A 16,168-nucleotide genomic window follows, 5' to 3' on the forward strand; every position below is an offset into this window, starting at 1 on the left:
ATAAAATACATACACTTGAACAGAGATAGCAATATTTGTAAACATCCTTCTGAATTAGCACTATTATCTAAAAGCCTGTCACTCAACATAGTAGGATACTTCCACATAGAGGTGATAAGCGACAGTTGTCTTTATGGACAAAAAGATGCCAGAGACGGGGAAAAAAAAAGCTTTGCAAATAGGATCAGGCTTTGAAGACTGAATTTAAGAAGTTACTTCTGGCAAATTTGGGTTGAAGAGGTGATTTTGAAGTCCTTTAAGGCTACACTCCTAGAATCCGCCCAGAGTCTCAATATCAAGTGCTCCCTAAGCAGTCCAGGCCCTTGAAAAGCCTCTGGTGCTTATAGAGGCTTGGTAAAGGCTTGTAACCCGGTGACTACTTTGAACTGCTATTTGACACACCTGTAAAATGCAGCGAAACTGATAATTTCCTGCTGGGAAATTGCTTTTTTCTCAAGTGCTTGTAATTCGGTCGATATCATATATATTTTTTAAAGTCCCTTAAGTAATTTGTAATGTTCACAAATTGCCTTTTTCTTTCCTCTTGACAGCTACCTTTTCATTTTCTTAACATGTTCATCACTCACTGTTATTCTTGAAAAATTGATAAATAGACGTTGATCACATGTATTTAAAAGTACTGTATAATAGAAATTCAAAACAAAGCTCCCTTGAAAGTAAGAACTTTCCCCTAAGTCACACTTGTGTACATTAACTTACCTCTAGCTATACACATAAGCCAAGAAAGCTTAAGCCACTTTTTAAAAAGTAATTTTTGTCAAAGGAATACATACACAGCTTTAAAAACCACAATCACTTTGAACTCTATTATCTATTTCGTCTCATATTTACCTCATTGACTGCATAATATACATCCTCTGCTAACTCTTGAGTCATCATTTTAAAGCATTAGCTGCTGATTTCTTGTTGTATTAGGTGAGGGTTTAGCTTTCTTAAATCACTCCTTTTCTCCATTTCTCTTTTGATATAGCTATTATTCCTTTTTGTTTTGTTATTAATAAGTTAAATAAATTAGTTATTAATTTTAAATCCGTGTTTAAAATTATGTTCATGACCTTTTGGCTACTTTCTAGGCAATGTCTCCAATTTTAACCCCTTGAAGATTTAATTTTTTTTTCTTCTAACCCCTTGAAGATTTACTTTTTTCTGTGAGAGTTTTCATTTCTTAGACATCCTTATTATTTGATAGTTCCTTTTTATTTTGAAAATAAGAGGAGTGACAATAAACAGTGTAATGTCTGCATCTGAGAAGAGGTTCAGATACACATTTGCTAAGAATCACAATTCAGAAGAATAAAGGGGAGTATGGCAATGTGAGAGAAAAAAGGTAAGACTTTTGTGGCTTGTTATGAGAATGTTGGCATTCTTAAAAATTGAAGTATAGTTGATTTACAATTTTGTGTTTCAGGTGTACAGCAAAGTGATTCAGTTTTATATATATATATATATATATACACACACACACATACATATACATATATACACATATATTTTTCCAGATACTTTTCTCTTATAGGTTATAACAAAATATTGAGTATATTGGCAAAACCAATACAATATTGTAAAGTTTAAAAATAAAATTAAAAATAAATATTGAGTATAGTTCCCTGTGCTATATAGGAGGTCCTCATTGGTTATTTGTTTTGTATATAGTAGTGTGAATGTGTTAATCCCAAATTCCTAATTTATTCTTCCCCCTTCCTTTCCCCTTTGGTAACCATAAGTTTTGTTTTCTATGTATGTGAGTCTATTTCTGTTTTGTACATAAGTGCATTTGTTTCATTTTTTTTTAGATTCTACATATAAGCATTACCATATGATATTTGATATTTTGGCTGGCTTCACTTAGTATGATAATCTCTAGGTCCATCATGTTGCTTCCAATGGCATTATTTCATTCTTTTTTTATGGCTCAGTAATACCCTATTGCATATATTTACCATATCCTCTTTAATCTATTCATTGGTTAGTGGATACTTAGGTTGCGTCCATGTCTTGCCTGTTGTAAACAGTGCTGCAGTAAACATTGGGGTGCATGGTTTTCAAATTATGGTTTTCTACAGATATGTGCCCAGGAGTGGGATCCTTGAATCCTATGGTAATTTTTTTTTTTTTAGTGTTTTAAGGAACCTCCAACTGTTCCCCATAGTGACTATACCAATTTAAATTCTTACCAACAGTGTAGGAAGGTTTCTTTGAGAATACTGGCATTCTGACAGTCCCGAGTTCTTAGCCAGGAGGTGCTTTCAGCACTGGCCTTTTCTTGGTGGCTGTCAGCCATGAGCAGAGTCTCTGTCTTGTGGTGATAGAAGAATAACCTCCCGTGATGTAGTCTCCTAAATTCTGCACAATGATTTAATTTCATCACCACCTAGTCCATATACTGTGACTTTTTAATCCAATGATATATATAAATTCACATAAATTATTTCAGCTGAATTATCAATTCTGACTCCTCTATTTAATTTTTAGTAATATTAGAACCCATGTGTTTTCATATATTCTTTTAACTATAATTCTTGCCCTGATCTTGAAAGATTTTAGCTTTTCTTGCTTATTTTCTGGGCTTCCCTGATGGCTCAGTGGTAAAGAATCCACCTGCAATGCAGAAGACCCAGCTTCGATCCCTGAATCAGGAAGATCCCCTGGAGGAGGACATGGAAACCCACTCCAGTGTTCTTGCCTGGAGAATCCCATGGAGAGGGGAGCCTGGCAGGAACAGTCTATAGTGTCTCAAAGAGTTGGACACAATTGAAGCAGCTGAGCATGCTTATTTTCTAGGGTAATGCTCTTCTTCCCTTACCAACTTAATACATCATATCTTATATTGTTAAAGTTTACAATGTATGGGTGCATGTCTTATCCCTATTTCATTTGCAGACAGTCCTGATACAGTATAGTATTTCTCAGAGGCCATTATCTTACTAGCAGAATTTAAACTGTGCTAAGCTAATTAAAAGCTGTAAAATGTAACCAGAGAATATGAAAGTTTAATACTATCAAAAATAATTGGAAATTTTGTTAGAGTGTATCTTTATTCTCTGAAGTTTTATTAGGATGTTCTCTAAAAATTCATATAAACTTTTTATCAATTATGGCTCAAAGTTAAATTTCTCATTTTGAGCTTAAAATTCTTGCTAAGGAAAAAGTACAGAATTTTTTTGTGTGTGTCATATAATTCCTCTCCCACTCCCTGCTCCCACTCTTATTTTTCGTTATCATCTTGTTCTTGTTTCATGAATGCAATCAATATCTTTATTTACCTAATGATATTATAGTTTTTGTCTTAAATTTTCTTGTTTCCTTTTTCTTTCTCGTGTGGTTTCTGCCTTTGCTGTTGGAAACTTGTCTTGAGTGTCTAGTAGGCTTTGGCTATGTTCCTATTTAAAAGTAAATTATGCTAATAGGCAATGGCACCCCACTCCAGTACTTTGCCTGGAAAATCCCATGGATGGAGGAGCTTGGTAGGCTGCAGTCCATGGGGTCGCTAAGAGTCGGACACGACTGAGCAACTTCCCTTTCACTTTTCACTTTCATGCATTGGAGAAGGAAATGGCAACCCACTCCAGTGTTCTTGCCTGGAGAATCCCAGGGACGGGGGAGCCTGGTAGGCTTCCGTCTCTGGGGTCGCACAGAGTCGGACACGAATGAAGCGACTTAGCAGCAGCAGCAGCAGCATGGCCATATAATATTCTGTTGTATAAACATACCACATCTTCTTTATACATTCAACTGCTGACCGACACTTGGATTGTTTTCATATCTTGGCTACTGTGAGTAAAGATACAATGAACTGGGTGTGCAGATATGCTTTCGAGATACTGATTTCAATCCCTTTGGATGTATACCCAGGAATGGGATTGTTGGATCATATGGTAGTTCAGTTTTTAGTTTTTTGAGAAACTGCCATACTGTTTTCCATTATAATGGTTGTCTCAATTTATAATCCCACCAACCATTCACAAGGCTCTCCTTTTTTCCATATCCTCACCAATGTTGTTATCTCTTGTCTTTTTCAAAAAGCCATCCTGACGGGTGTGAGATGAAATCTCACTGTGGTTTTGGTTTGCATATCCCTGATGATTAGTGATATTGACCATGTTTTCATAAATCTGTTGGACATTTGTATGTCTCCTTTGGAAAAATGCCTATTCAGGTCCTTTGCCCATTTTTTATTAGATTATTTTCTTTTTTTTGCTGTTGAATTGCATGAGTTCTTTATATATTTTGGTTATTAGTGCTTTGTCAGATACATAGTTTATGAATATTTTCTCCCATTCTATAGGTTGTCTTTTCAATTTATTGATTGTTTCCTTTGCTATTCAGAAGCTGTTTAGTTTAATGTAGTCCCACTTGTTTATTTTAGTTTCTGTTTCCTGTGTTTTAGTGACTAATCTAGGAAATCACTGCCTGGACCAATGTCAAGGATCTTTTCCCCTATGTTTTCTTCTGGGAGTTTTATGGCTTCAGGTATTGATTTTGAGTTCATTTTTGTGAATGGTATTGGGTAAGTCTCCTGGGTATTTTTGAGGAGTCATGGAACTAATCCCCCACAGATACTAATAGATGACTGTACATGTATGATTCCAGAATTATTAAGTCATGCTCTTGGGGAAAGCAGCTTTACCAACCATAAGACTCACTAATTTCCAAAGTTACTCAGGTCAGTGTCTTTTCTTCCCATCCCCTTCAGGGAGGCTATTTATACATTTGTAATAGTGTTATTTTGTCATTCCCATTACATCCATCATCTCCTAAGTATTCTCTTAGATTCACATACATTAAATTCACTCTTCATGCTATAAAGTTGTATGGATTTTGACAAATGTATTGTTTTTTTGTTTTATTTTATTTTTTTTATTTTTCCCCATCCTGAAACCCTTCCAGCTCCCTCCCCATCGCATCCCTCTGGGTCATCCCGGTGCACCAGCCCCGAGCACCCTTGTGTCATGTACTTACCATTACAGATCACACAGAATAGCTTCACTGCCCGAAAAACTTCTCAGTGCTTCCCTTACTCAGTCCTCCTCTCCAGCCCCTTGCAGCCACTGGTCTGTTTACTCTCTACTGTTTTGCCTTTTCCATATCTGAGGTCATTTAATTTTACCAGAAGAAAAACTGGATTCCCCAACTCTTCCCAGTGGGGGAAGAAAGGGATATATTCAGATAAATATTTGGTGGTGGAAATTGGAAATAAGTGGTTTAGGGTCTCACTGTTGACTTGAGGGTTTAATTTGATGGCCATATTTTCTGTCTCATACCTCGTTCCCACTTCCCATGGTGCCTAATGGTCCCAGGTCCAGAGGTTGTTGGATTCAATCTCTCCAAAGAATAAACACCTGTTCTCCTCTAGGGGGTGGGATGCGATGGTCACTCATTGCTCTAGGCAGAGGAGCATACCTGGGACCTAATAGCCTTTTTATATACAGTTTTAGCCAATCTCTTTTCCTCTCCTCTCGCTTTTCTGAAGTATCAAAGCCTCCAGTTTCTGAGCAGTTCTAGAGTTACAGATGTCATTACTCATTTCTTGGTGGAATCACTCTCTGCAGGCACTTAGGTATCAGTGTTTCCCCTGCTAATCTTCTCTGTCAGCTTTCTGTCTTCCAAAATCAGTTACATTCTCTTGTTTGTGTGGATTTATGCCATGCTTATGTATTTTGCAAACACAGCTCTTAATGTATAGTTGTGATAAAAAATAATGTACAGTTGATTTCTTTTTTTTCTTTACTCAAATTTAGGTCTCATTTATCTATATAATATGTACCTATTTTTAAAATTAATAAAAAAGAAAGAAATCAATGGTACATTATTTTATCACAACTGTACATAGAGCTGTATTATTTAATTATTTTTTTTAGAACTATAGTTAATATACATGCTCATTTCTTCATGAGTGTTCCCTGGATGCTCTTGGGTCAGGAATAAACCTGTAAAAAAATAAATAAATAAACTATCGGTAGTATTTTTTTGAAACTTGCTGAAGTTAACATTTCAGCTTCATTTGTGGTTGCTCCCATGGAAACACCATAGCAACTGCAACTGCTGGCAGAGTTTGGAAGTTTCTGCATTGACTTTCTTTTATGGCAGTTTGCTCTCTCACACACTCTCTTTCTTATTCTTTGGCAGCAAGTGGAATACCAGCACGTCAGACTGACTTATATTAGGGACATCTTAACTTTGTACATATTGTTAAAAAAAAAAATCAAGGACAGAATTCAAGACCTGTTTTCTTTAGTAACAGGAATAAAATAATTATAAAATTACTAATTGTTTATATAATTCCAGTAAGTGAAACTGGTAACTTTTAGTGGTTTTGGTTATGGAATATTTTTTAGGTTTATTCAAGTTATTTATTAATATTTATTATTGAGGTATCATTGATGCACAATATTATATACAAGTTTCAGGTATACAACTAGCAAGTCACAATTTTTAAAAGATTACATTCCACTTGTAGTTATTATAAAATATTAGTTACATTCCCTGTGGTATACAATATATCCTCATAGCTCATTTCTTTCTCTCTTTTTTTTATAATGATTTCACTAGACCTTTATTATCCTTTACTGTTTTCTAGGAGTCTCTGCCTTGGAACTTTCACCTTAGACTTTTTTAAAAATTTGCATTTATGTCATACATGGTAGTTTGTATTTCTTATTCCCCCTACTCCTATCTTCTCTCTCCCCTTTTCTTTCTTCTCAGATAATCACTAGTTTATCTTCCATATCTGTGAGTCTGTTTCCTTTTTGTTTTATTCACTAATTTATATTTTGGATTCCATAAATAAGTAATATCATGGTTTGTAGTTGTTTTACTGAATGTACTGAAAGGGCTGCATGTATTTTCTTATCCTAAGGGCTTAAATGGGATGAGATGAAACAGCAATTTTAAGAAGGGGTATGTAGCTAGGTGACGGCTTAAAGAGATGCTTTTAGCGTGTCCGCTGTGGGATGCATGACTTCTCCTATGTGATTTCATTTATTTTATTTTCCAAATGACCACTGAGGGAACTATGAACACTTTACACATTCAAACTTGGACTCTTTGTCTTCAAACAGGGCAGAGCCAAACTGGGAACCCAGGGCCTGTGCACTTTCCACTGGGCCCGTTTCCCTAGCTTGGGTTCCGTATTTCCCCTGTGCTTTGCTTCCAGGTTAGCAAGAGCCAGTGGAGGACAGTGGATAAGCATGGACCCTGAAGCCACACTCAGTTCAGTTCAGTTCAGTTGCTCAGTTGTGTCCGACTCTTCGCGACCCCATGAATCGCAGCACGCCAGGCCTCCCTGTCCATCACCAACTCCCGGAGTTCACTCAGACTCACATCCATCGAGTCAGTGATGCCATCCAGCCATCTCATCCTCTGTCATCCCCTTCTCCTCCTGCCCCCAATCCCTCCCAGCATCAGAGTCTTTTCCAATGAGTCAACTCTTCGCATGAGGTGGCGTTTGGAGTTTCAGCTTTAGCATCATTCCTTCCAAAGAAACCCTGGGGCTGATCTCCTTCAGAATGGACTGCTTGGATCTCCTTGCAGTCCAAGGGACTCTCAGGAGTCTTCTCCAACATCACAGTTCAAAAGCATCAATTCTTCGGTGCTCAGCTTTCTTCACAGACTGGTTCCAAATAGGAAAAGGAGTACGTCAAGGCTGTATATTGTCACCCTGCTTATTTAACTTATATGCAGAGTACATCATGATAAATGCTGGGCTGGAAGAAGCACAAGCTGGAATCAAGATTGCCGGAGAAATATCAATAAACTCAGATATGCAGATGACACCACCCTTATGGCAGAAAGTGAAGAGGAACTAAAAAGCCTCTTGATGAAGGTGAAGCCACGCTGCCTGCATTTAAGTATCTATTCCATGTACCACTCGGGCTCTGTGCCTGTTTATTTGTAAAATAGAAGAGAATGATAGTTGCTATGAGAATTAATATTGTAAAACACCCAGTAAACATTACACAAGGGTTTACTAAATAATAGGTAAATTCTTCTGGATTTCTTATCTTTCTGTTATGCTCAGTACTTAAAGGAAAGTAGATATTGTCTTTAGGCCTTCCCCTAGGGGCCAGCTCTATGGAAACAGAAGTGTGTATAGATGTCAAAGTTCCTTCTTACATGGAAGGTTTGGGCCAGACAGATAATACATTTTCACTAAAATGTTACTCAGTTTCCCTGGTGGCTCAGCCATGAAAAATCCACCTGCCAATGTAGGAAACAGTGGGTTTGATACCTGGGTCAGGAAGATCCCCTGGAGAAGGAAATGGCAACACACTCCAGTGTTCTTGCCTGGGAAATCCCATGGACAGAGGAGCCTGGCAGGGTAGTCCATGGGGTTGTAAAAGAGTTGAACATGACTTAGCGACTGAACAAAAAGAAAAAAAATTGTCACTTAGCTGGCCAACCCTCAAATGGTGTTCTTAAGCAAAATCTAAGTGCTTATAAGACTTGCATATAGCTACATGGAGCTTTTTTTTTTTTTAATTTTGCTGTGGCAAGATCTTAATTCCCTGACCAGGGACTGAACCTGTGCTCTCAGCAGTGGCAGTGTAGAGTCTTAACCACTGGACTGCCAGGGAAGTCCCCCACAGAGCTTTAACAAGGTGAATAATTCCAACGGTTATACTGAAATAATCAGATGAAGGATGGCAAAACAATCTAATTATTCAGTCTTTATAAGTTGAGAGGGCTGAACTAGATGACTCCAAATACATATGATCTTTATAGTCATTAAGCTTCTTGATTTAGTCATCCAACTCAGACCTGGAAGGTATGAATAGATGCTAATGTGCTTAGATTAAAAAATGGAATGATACAACAGATGAAAATCCTCAGGTGTCTTTTGCCTGATTAAAATTCCAGAGGCTGCCTATCTGGCACATAGAAGCAACCACAAGATTGCAGAGATCTTTGGTTATAGCTTTGTGTCCTTTTGTCCACGAGTCATCGTAACCCTTTATTCCCATGTTGAGTAGATCGATCATCTCGGTGCCACACTGCACCTCAGAGGTTACTTTTTAAATGAAGGAATTAGGACAATGCTGTTATCCCTCATGGGCAGGTGACCTGCCGGGATGTTATCCTCATCCAGTGTAGACTCAGGGACAACACGATCTGCCTCAGGAAACCAACAATTCCACATGCCGAGTAGTGTCAACAACTGAAGATTAACCTTTGCTTGCTTGTAGGAATGACAGGGGAGCTGAAAGCATTCAGAGTCTGAGGGGTAAACACACCGAAAAGGATAGTTTCTCAGTCTGGGAGAAGGTTTTATATCAATCTGAGAAAAGCATTTGAGTAATTGTAATCGAGCATCCTGGGCTCAAGCTAGACCTCTAGTGGCTCATCCATATGATGGATGGGCGGTGAGCACTGATTGGAGAATCAATGCCTTCTGGAGAGGCAGCTGTCAAAGGTTCTCACCCTGGCAATTGTCTTGGTTAATGAGATTATGCTGCTGAAAAGAAAACAAAACCGAGGCTGTTGAGCTGACCAGGAAACAGTGTTCTCCCTTTGTATTGTAGAGCAGGTGCCTATGGGAGCAGAGAAACACTGGGGTGCCCATCTGACCCTCCTTCTTAACATCAGGCAGTTGCTAATTTTAGGAAGCGTTTGGTTAGTGTTTGGGACCCTATGCTCAGAAATTTCCTTATTTAGCCATTTCCCCCCACTGGGAAGATCCTGTTGTAGTGATATCTCTGTGTTTAGTTTTCCGAGTACTGTTGACCCTTGAACAACTCAGAGGTTAGGGGCACCAGACCTTCCATGCAGTCTAAAATTTAACAGTTAACAGCCGGCCCACCATGTATGTGGTTCCCCTGTATCTGCGATTCCACATCTGCAGGATTCAACCAGCCCTGGATCATGGAGTACTGTAGTATTTACTGTTGAAAAAAATCCACATATAAGTGGACCCACGCAGTTCAAACCCCGTGTTATTCAAGGGCCAACTGGAGTTGGAATTCTTGACAATAACCCAACAGAACACTGCTGCTAGTCGTAGCTATTAATTATCTATCATGTGGAAAAACAAGAAAGGCAATGCTATGTATTGGTTAAGAGCTGGGCCCTGAAATGAAACTCCTGGATTCGATTCTTCATTGTACTGTTTGCAAGCTTTGTGATTTTGAGTAAATTAACCTTTCTGGGCCTCAGTGTTCACGTTTATAAAATGGAAATAGTAAGTGTTCCATCCACGTTAGCTACTGTTGTTAACATTGTTGTTGGTTTTATTAGCTGACCAACGACTCTAGGAAGAATGCAAGGTCTGTCGTACCCATATGTTGACTCCTTTATGGGCCCTTCTCACATCAAGTATGATGCGTGAAATACGTGAACCAAATATCCTAGTGGCCTAAGACATTTCCTGCTTGTGACTTCGATTTTTCTCGCCAATAGCACAGTGAGTACAATGAGTACAGGTGATTTCATTCCTTCTCATGGATATTTTTCCCCTAGTTTCTTATCTGGGAAATCAAGGTTTTCTGGCTTACCATTCTGAAAAGATAAACCTTTATTGATTTTTTTTTCCAATACCACAGGCTGTTAGCTAAGAGATCTTGATCTGTCACAAATGAAGGAATTTGCCCCAGCATTCTTGAAATCTCTGACCAGGGCAATACTTAGTCTTAATTAAGGTAGTGCTCTAGAAGAGCAGGGATCCAAGAGTTACGTCCCTGTGTTGAGAAGAAAGGACTGAAGAGAAAAGCCTGAGACTAGACTTTTGCAGAGCTGCTCAGCCGGTTGGAAGTTGGCTTTGTTTAATGGTCAACTCCTCAGAAGATTTTCCTCAGCTGAGTGGGCTTGGTGGGGCACTAGCTTGAGCATGTTGCTTAGCAACGAGATTTTGTGACACCCAGTTCTCAAAGAGTCAAGCAACCCACCCCTTGCCTGACTTCCACCAACCCTCAGCTACCACCCCGAGCCTCCTATTAGACAATCGAGTGTGTGCTGGAGGGAGGGACCAGAGACTGGGGGCAAAGTTTAATCATTGAACTGAGCAGCCCGCAAGTATTTAATCTGTAGCACCTAGTTCCCTGGAAGCCTCCAGGCTGGACTGGAAGTGGGCAGCTTTCCAGAGACGTGGGAGTAACACGGCACGGAAACCTCTGCTCACCTCAGGAGAAACCAAACTTGGAGAAAATGTTTGCGGTACACTTGATGGCGTTTTACTTCACCAAGCTGAAGGAAGACCAGATCAAGAAGGTAAGCACTCTCAGAGCTGAGAGATACCTGGTTCTGTCTTCCCTGATAAACTGACCCCTACATGTAAAAAGATTTAAGAGAGCTTATTAGAATAGCCACAAGGGACACAGGAGTGGTTTAAAAAAAAAAAAAAAAACTCACAGAATGGGACAAAGAGGTAAATCTCCCACCAGCTGTACATTGCATAGTGTTCTGAGCCTTCAGTTTCACTCAAAAATTCCTGGCAGACACCAGACGGGAAGGGGATGAGGAGAAAGTCTGTAGAAAGCCTGGAGATGATTGTGTTTGATGTGAGAGATGTTTAGGAGGGAGGGCTACAAAGGAGAATCATTTTGTTTTGGTTTTTTTTAAAGAATTTGAGAACTTTAGAAGTAATTCACGTGATTCTTCATGTGCTTGAAAAGATATAAATGCAAACACCAAAAGGGGTGTGAGATTCCACGTATAGTAATCAAAATATAAATTATTGGTATGTGCTGTTTGCCAGGGGTGTGTGTGCTATTAATGATGTGCATTATTTTGCCACTTTGCCCAAGAAACCTATCTATGGAATTGATTCCAAGGTGGGCTGATTAAAAGTTGCCAAGGCTGGAGGCCAACAGCATTCTCTCCTGGCAGCCTGGAATGAGGCCAGCCTGCCACTCTAGCCATACCAGTGGCAGGGCTCTGGGCACAAGAATCTCTCAATTTATAGATACCAGAGGTCCTCCCAGCAGGTCAGTTCAGTTCAGTTGCTCAGTCATGTCTGACTCTTTGCGACCCCATGAACTGCAGCACGCCAGGCTTCCGATTCCCGACTTCCATCACCGACTCCTGGAGCTTGTTCAAACTCATGTCCATCAGGTTGGTGATGCCATTCAATCATCTCATCCTCTGTTTTCCTCTTCTCCTTCTGCCAGTAGGTTGGTTTAGCCAAGATTACCCAGGTATTTAAGGTGGAGTAGGGATTAAACCCAAGCTTCTGACTCCTCCTCCAGCATTCTTTCCATTGTGTCATGATGCTTCCTAGCCTTTCAAACTGAAAGGAAGGAAGCATGGCACCTTTGGGCAGCCCTCCTGCGCTTGGTGGGATAACCTCCCTCCCTACATTCATTAGGGAGCTGGCTTGCTTCTCTGGAAATATTGTAAATCAGTCAGAGTTAAGTTATCTGACTTTTCATTTATCAATTAGATTCATGGAGCCCTTTACTAGCTTAAGGAGGTGGAAAAGTGCTAAACAGCACTGCTTAAGAATTCATTTACTTCTTAATCACTATGCAAGCTGCATGGTGTCTCTCCAGCCCCCAAGGGGAGTCTTTGCAACCTCTATACCTCCAATTCTAGCAAATAAGTTTCATTTCCTTGGGCCCCGTTGTGGTGGTTAACCTTTAGTCACACCCTGGAATCAGGCTGGACATGTTTGTCTACCAGCCCAGGTGCAGGCCCAGGAGGCAAGGTACGCAGCCTCCAACAATCTATTCTCGGTCCTTCTGGGAGGAGGATCGGTGTTTGTCAAGGCCTGGAGGTGACCCCTCTCTCTCCGGGGAGAAAGTTAAGAGTGAGGTGAGCAAGGATATTCAGGAACATTTTCCAGCCACCTGGAGTGAGTGGGCCAGCAGGTGTCTGGCATAGCAAGGTTTTATGAGCTGCTTGGATGAGTCACAGGTTCAGAGAAACAGCAACTCATTCAGCCTCCTCATGGTGACAATACATCTGGTCAAAAGGCACGGGCTCCTTCTCCCTCCTGGTCAAGCAGCCAGTCCCCTCCAGAGTTTCTGTGCTTCCTGCCTTGAGAGTTGTCAAGATCCTGGGCCCTACTTGCCCGCAAGTGTTAGTATTCAGAACCTGGGATGATTTTTGAAACCTGCTTATACCAACATTAAAATGAAAATAAAACAGAAAGGAAGAAGAAAGGGAAAGAGAGAGGGAAGATAAGAGAAAGGAGAAACCACTCTTACAGCTGCTTTTCCAATTCCATGCATTGACGTTATTTGACCTAGTGATAGCATTGAGCTGAGTTTGGTCACTGACCTGCAGATTGTACATTCATAAGAGAGAGGACTGGCTAGGGTTTTCTATGTGTACTTTTTACAGTTAAGTAAGTCAACATTGAAAAAAGTAGAGATGTTACCTTTAGTCCCATCCTTCTCATAAACACTGTCATATTTGCCATGTGGAAGACTTTGTAGTCTTTTTTCACAGTGATGTTTTTATAGTTATATGCATATTGTTGCATATTGTTGCATATTGTTCTGGATCTGTGTCCTTCACTTACTGTTATATTGTAACCAGGTATATAGATTTCTCCATAATTATCATTTTAATACCTTCCTAATATTCTGTTGAGGCTTTCCTGGTGGCTTAATGTTAAAGAATCCACCTGCCACGATTAAAAAATAAATAAATTTTTTTAAAAAAGAATCCATCTGCCAATGCAGGAGACATGAGTTCAATTCTGGGTCAGAAAGATCCCCTGGAGAAGGATATGGCAACTGTCTCCAGTATTCTTGCCCAGAAAATTCCATGGACAGAGGAGCCTTTGGGCTACAGTTGATGGGATTGCAAAAGAGTCTTACTGACTAAACAATAACAATATTCAATCAAGTTGGATATGCCATAATTCAAACTTCCCCATCTTTTTGGACATTCAGCTACTTTCACAAACATTTTTTGCCAATTAAAGTATTGCTATGTTAAACATAGGCATGCATTTAACATTCTCCATATTTGGGATTGTTTCCTAAGGGTAGGTTTCCAGAAGTGAAATCACTGGGTCCAAGAGTTGAACCATTTTATGACTCTCACTTCATAATATGGGACCTTTGGACTAAGTGATCTGTAAAGTCCCTTCCAGCTCCCACATTCTGTAATTCAGCAGCTTTGAGCTTACATTTTTGAATTTGCTCTTTGTATGTTAAATGTGCTACTTGTTGGTTCTTTTGTTTAGAAAATATCTCATGTCATATGATTTGTGAGTCACTGATATGACATGAGATATTTTCTAAACAAAAGAACCAACAAGTAGCACAAGTGAGTGACTCTCTTGAGTAGGCACTCAGGTACCTTCCTTGGTGCCTGCAATGCGTGTTCCTGGTTATACGGTCCTCAAATCACCTGTTTGGGTTTAAAATACAGTGTTTTTGTCCCAACATACGTTTCTTTCTTCTTTTCTAGCTACTTTACCAGGTGTTGTGGAAGATAAAATATATATATACAAAACAAGAAAGCCATGCTAGTTGACATTTTTTTTTGGACATAACTTTAACTTATTGAAACAGCAGGAGTAGTAACCCCAAGTCCTGAATGACTCTTTTAAACATCAGCTGGCAAATGACTCCAAAGGGTCTCAAAACCATTCCTTACTTACAAAGGATGATGCTATGGGGATGCCTAGAGATGCTCATTATACTCTGGGGATGGGAAGAAATGAGCAGTAGGTTCAGGGTCACTGTCTGAAGGGCCTTGGGGTGGTAAAAGAGCAAGTTTAGTTCCTGAGGGACACATCTCACCCTTCTCTGAGCCCCAATTACTTGGGTCATGTCCTTTCTGTCGGCTGTTTCCTTGTCTGTTGCTGTGCCAACCAATTAGTCATAAACAGACTCCGAGCGAACAGAAGCCCTTAATGAAGCATGACCTGGTTCCATCCTATCTCCTCAAATATGCTGAAAGCCCAATTGTCCTCTTTTGTTAATGGCTCTCTGATGGTCTTCTGGCTTCTTTCTGATCCCCAGGCTCCCAAAAGCCATGGACCACTTCACTGGCTTAGGACTCCATATTGGCTCTGGACTGAACTGAGATGCCTGCCGTCTAGGCTTGGCTGAAGGCTGGGTACCTGTCTTATGATAAAGGTCATGTGACCCCTGGCTTTGGTATAATTTGTCTGTTGGACTCGCGGGTCCTGCACAAAGCTGTGAAGCAAAACCAGGCCTTTGGAGTGAGGAACGTGGAGGAATTAGAGTCCCGGTGCTGCCCCTGACATACAGCTCTCCTAATGGCTCTGAGCCTTGGAGTCCCCATCTCTCAATTAGGAGCCATCATTTTGGCCTTACCTGGCTGCCTCAAGGGGCTTCCCTGGTGGCTCAGACGGTAAAGAATCTGCCCACAATGCAAGAGACTCAAATGGATATCTTGGAGATTAGATGAGGTATCACACACAAAAGCATTTTTTAGACTGCAACCAATGTTCTTAGCCTTAGGGAAAAGTGTGGGGAAGCAATTCCTACAGGAATGTGCCCAGATCAAGCCTTCTTGTGATCTGGATGAATAGCGAGGCTGTTCAGTATATAAAGCAGGGTGGCAATACAAGGCGCCTGTCCCACTGTCCCTTCTGATTCTCCAACCCAGCGAGCCCTGGGAGTCCAAGCCACACCACAGAGTGACTCATGTCAGCATGGGGAGGCAGGTAGTAAGACGTGACTCCTACCTTAAAATGGACTGTGTACAGCAAGAATAATTTTTATATCTTTCCTCCATTGGGGCGTTTGTCCTTTGTCCCAATTTTATGATTATGTGAGTGACATCCACTCATTTCTAATAGCAATTTGAGCTGGCTTTAAAAGTTAAACTTCATCTTAGTTAGAACAACCTCAGTTAAAAAGGAAATTTAAAGCACTGGACTTCAGAGATTGTGACTTCTCTGGTGGCTCAGAGGGTAAAGCGTCTGCCTACAATGCGGGAGACCTGGGTTCGACCCCTGGGACGGGAAGATCCCCTGGAGAAGGAAATGGCAACCCGCTCCAGTATTCTTGCCTGGAAAATCCCATGGACAGAGAAACCTGGTAGGCTATGGTCCATGGGGTCACAAGGAGTCAGACACGACTGAGCAACTTCACTTTCAGAGATTGTACTTGGAAACTGAATTTGGCTGTGAGCTTCCTAGAAGCCCATAAACAAGGGGAGACATGTGAATAGCTATTATTATCATTGCATAAAAGAAAGCTTCCCTGTTTTGGAATTTAAGGTTCACTCT

General features: G+C 40.3%; 1 protein-coding gene across 1 annotated transcript in view; it reads left to right on the top strand.

The window, feature by feature from the left end:
* Nucleotides 1–9,546: 9,546 nt before the first annotated feature.
* HKDC1 (hexokinase domain containing 1) overlaps nt 9,547–16,168 on the top strand; it is a 42,631-nt gene continuing 36,009 nt past the window's right edge. Inside the window, exon 1 of the mRNA XM_055534840.1 lies at nt 9,547–11,220. Coding sequence (XP_055390815.1) covers nt 11,158–11,220 — 63 coding nt within the window. The 5' untranslated portion in view covers nt 9,547–11,157. The remainder of the gene's footprint in view (nt 11,221–16,168) is intronic.

The sequence above is a fragment of the Bubalus kerabau genome, chromosome 1, assembly GCF_029407905.1.
Source record: "Bubalus kerabau isolate K-KA32 ecotype Philippines breed swamp buffalo chromosome 1, PCC_UOA_SB_1v2, whole genome shotgun sequence".
Taxonomy (NCBI): domain Eukaryota; kingdom Metazoa; phylum Chordata; class Mammalia; order Artiodactyla; family Bovidae; genus Bubalus; species Bubalus kerabau.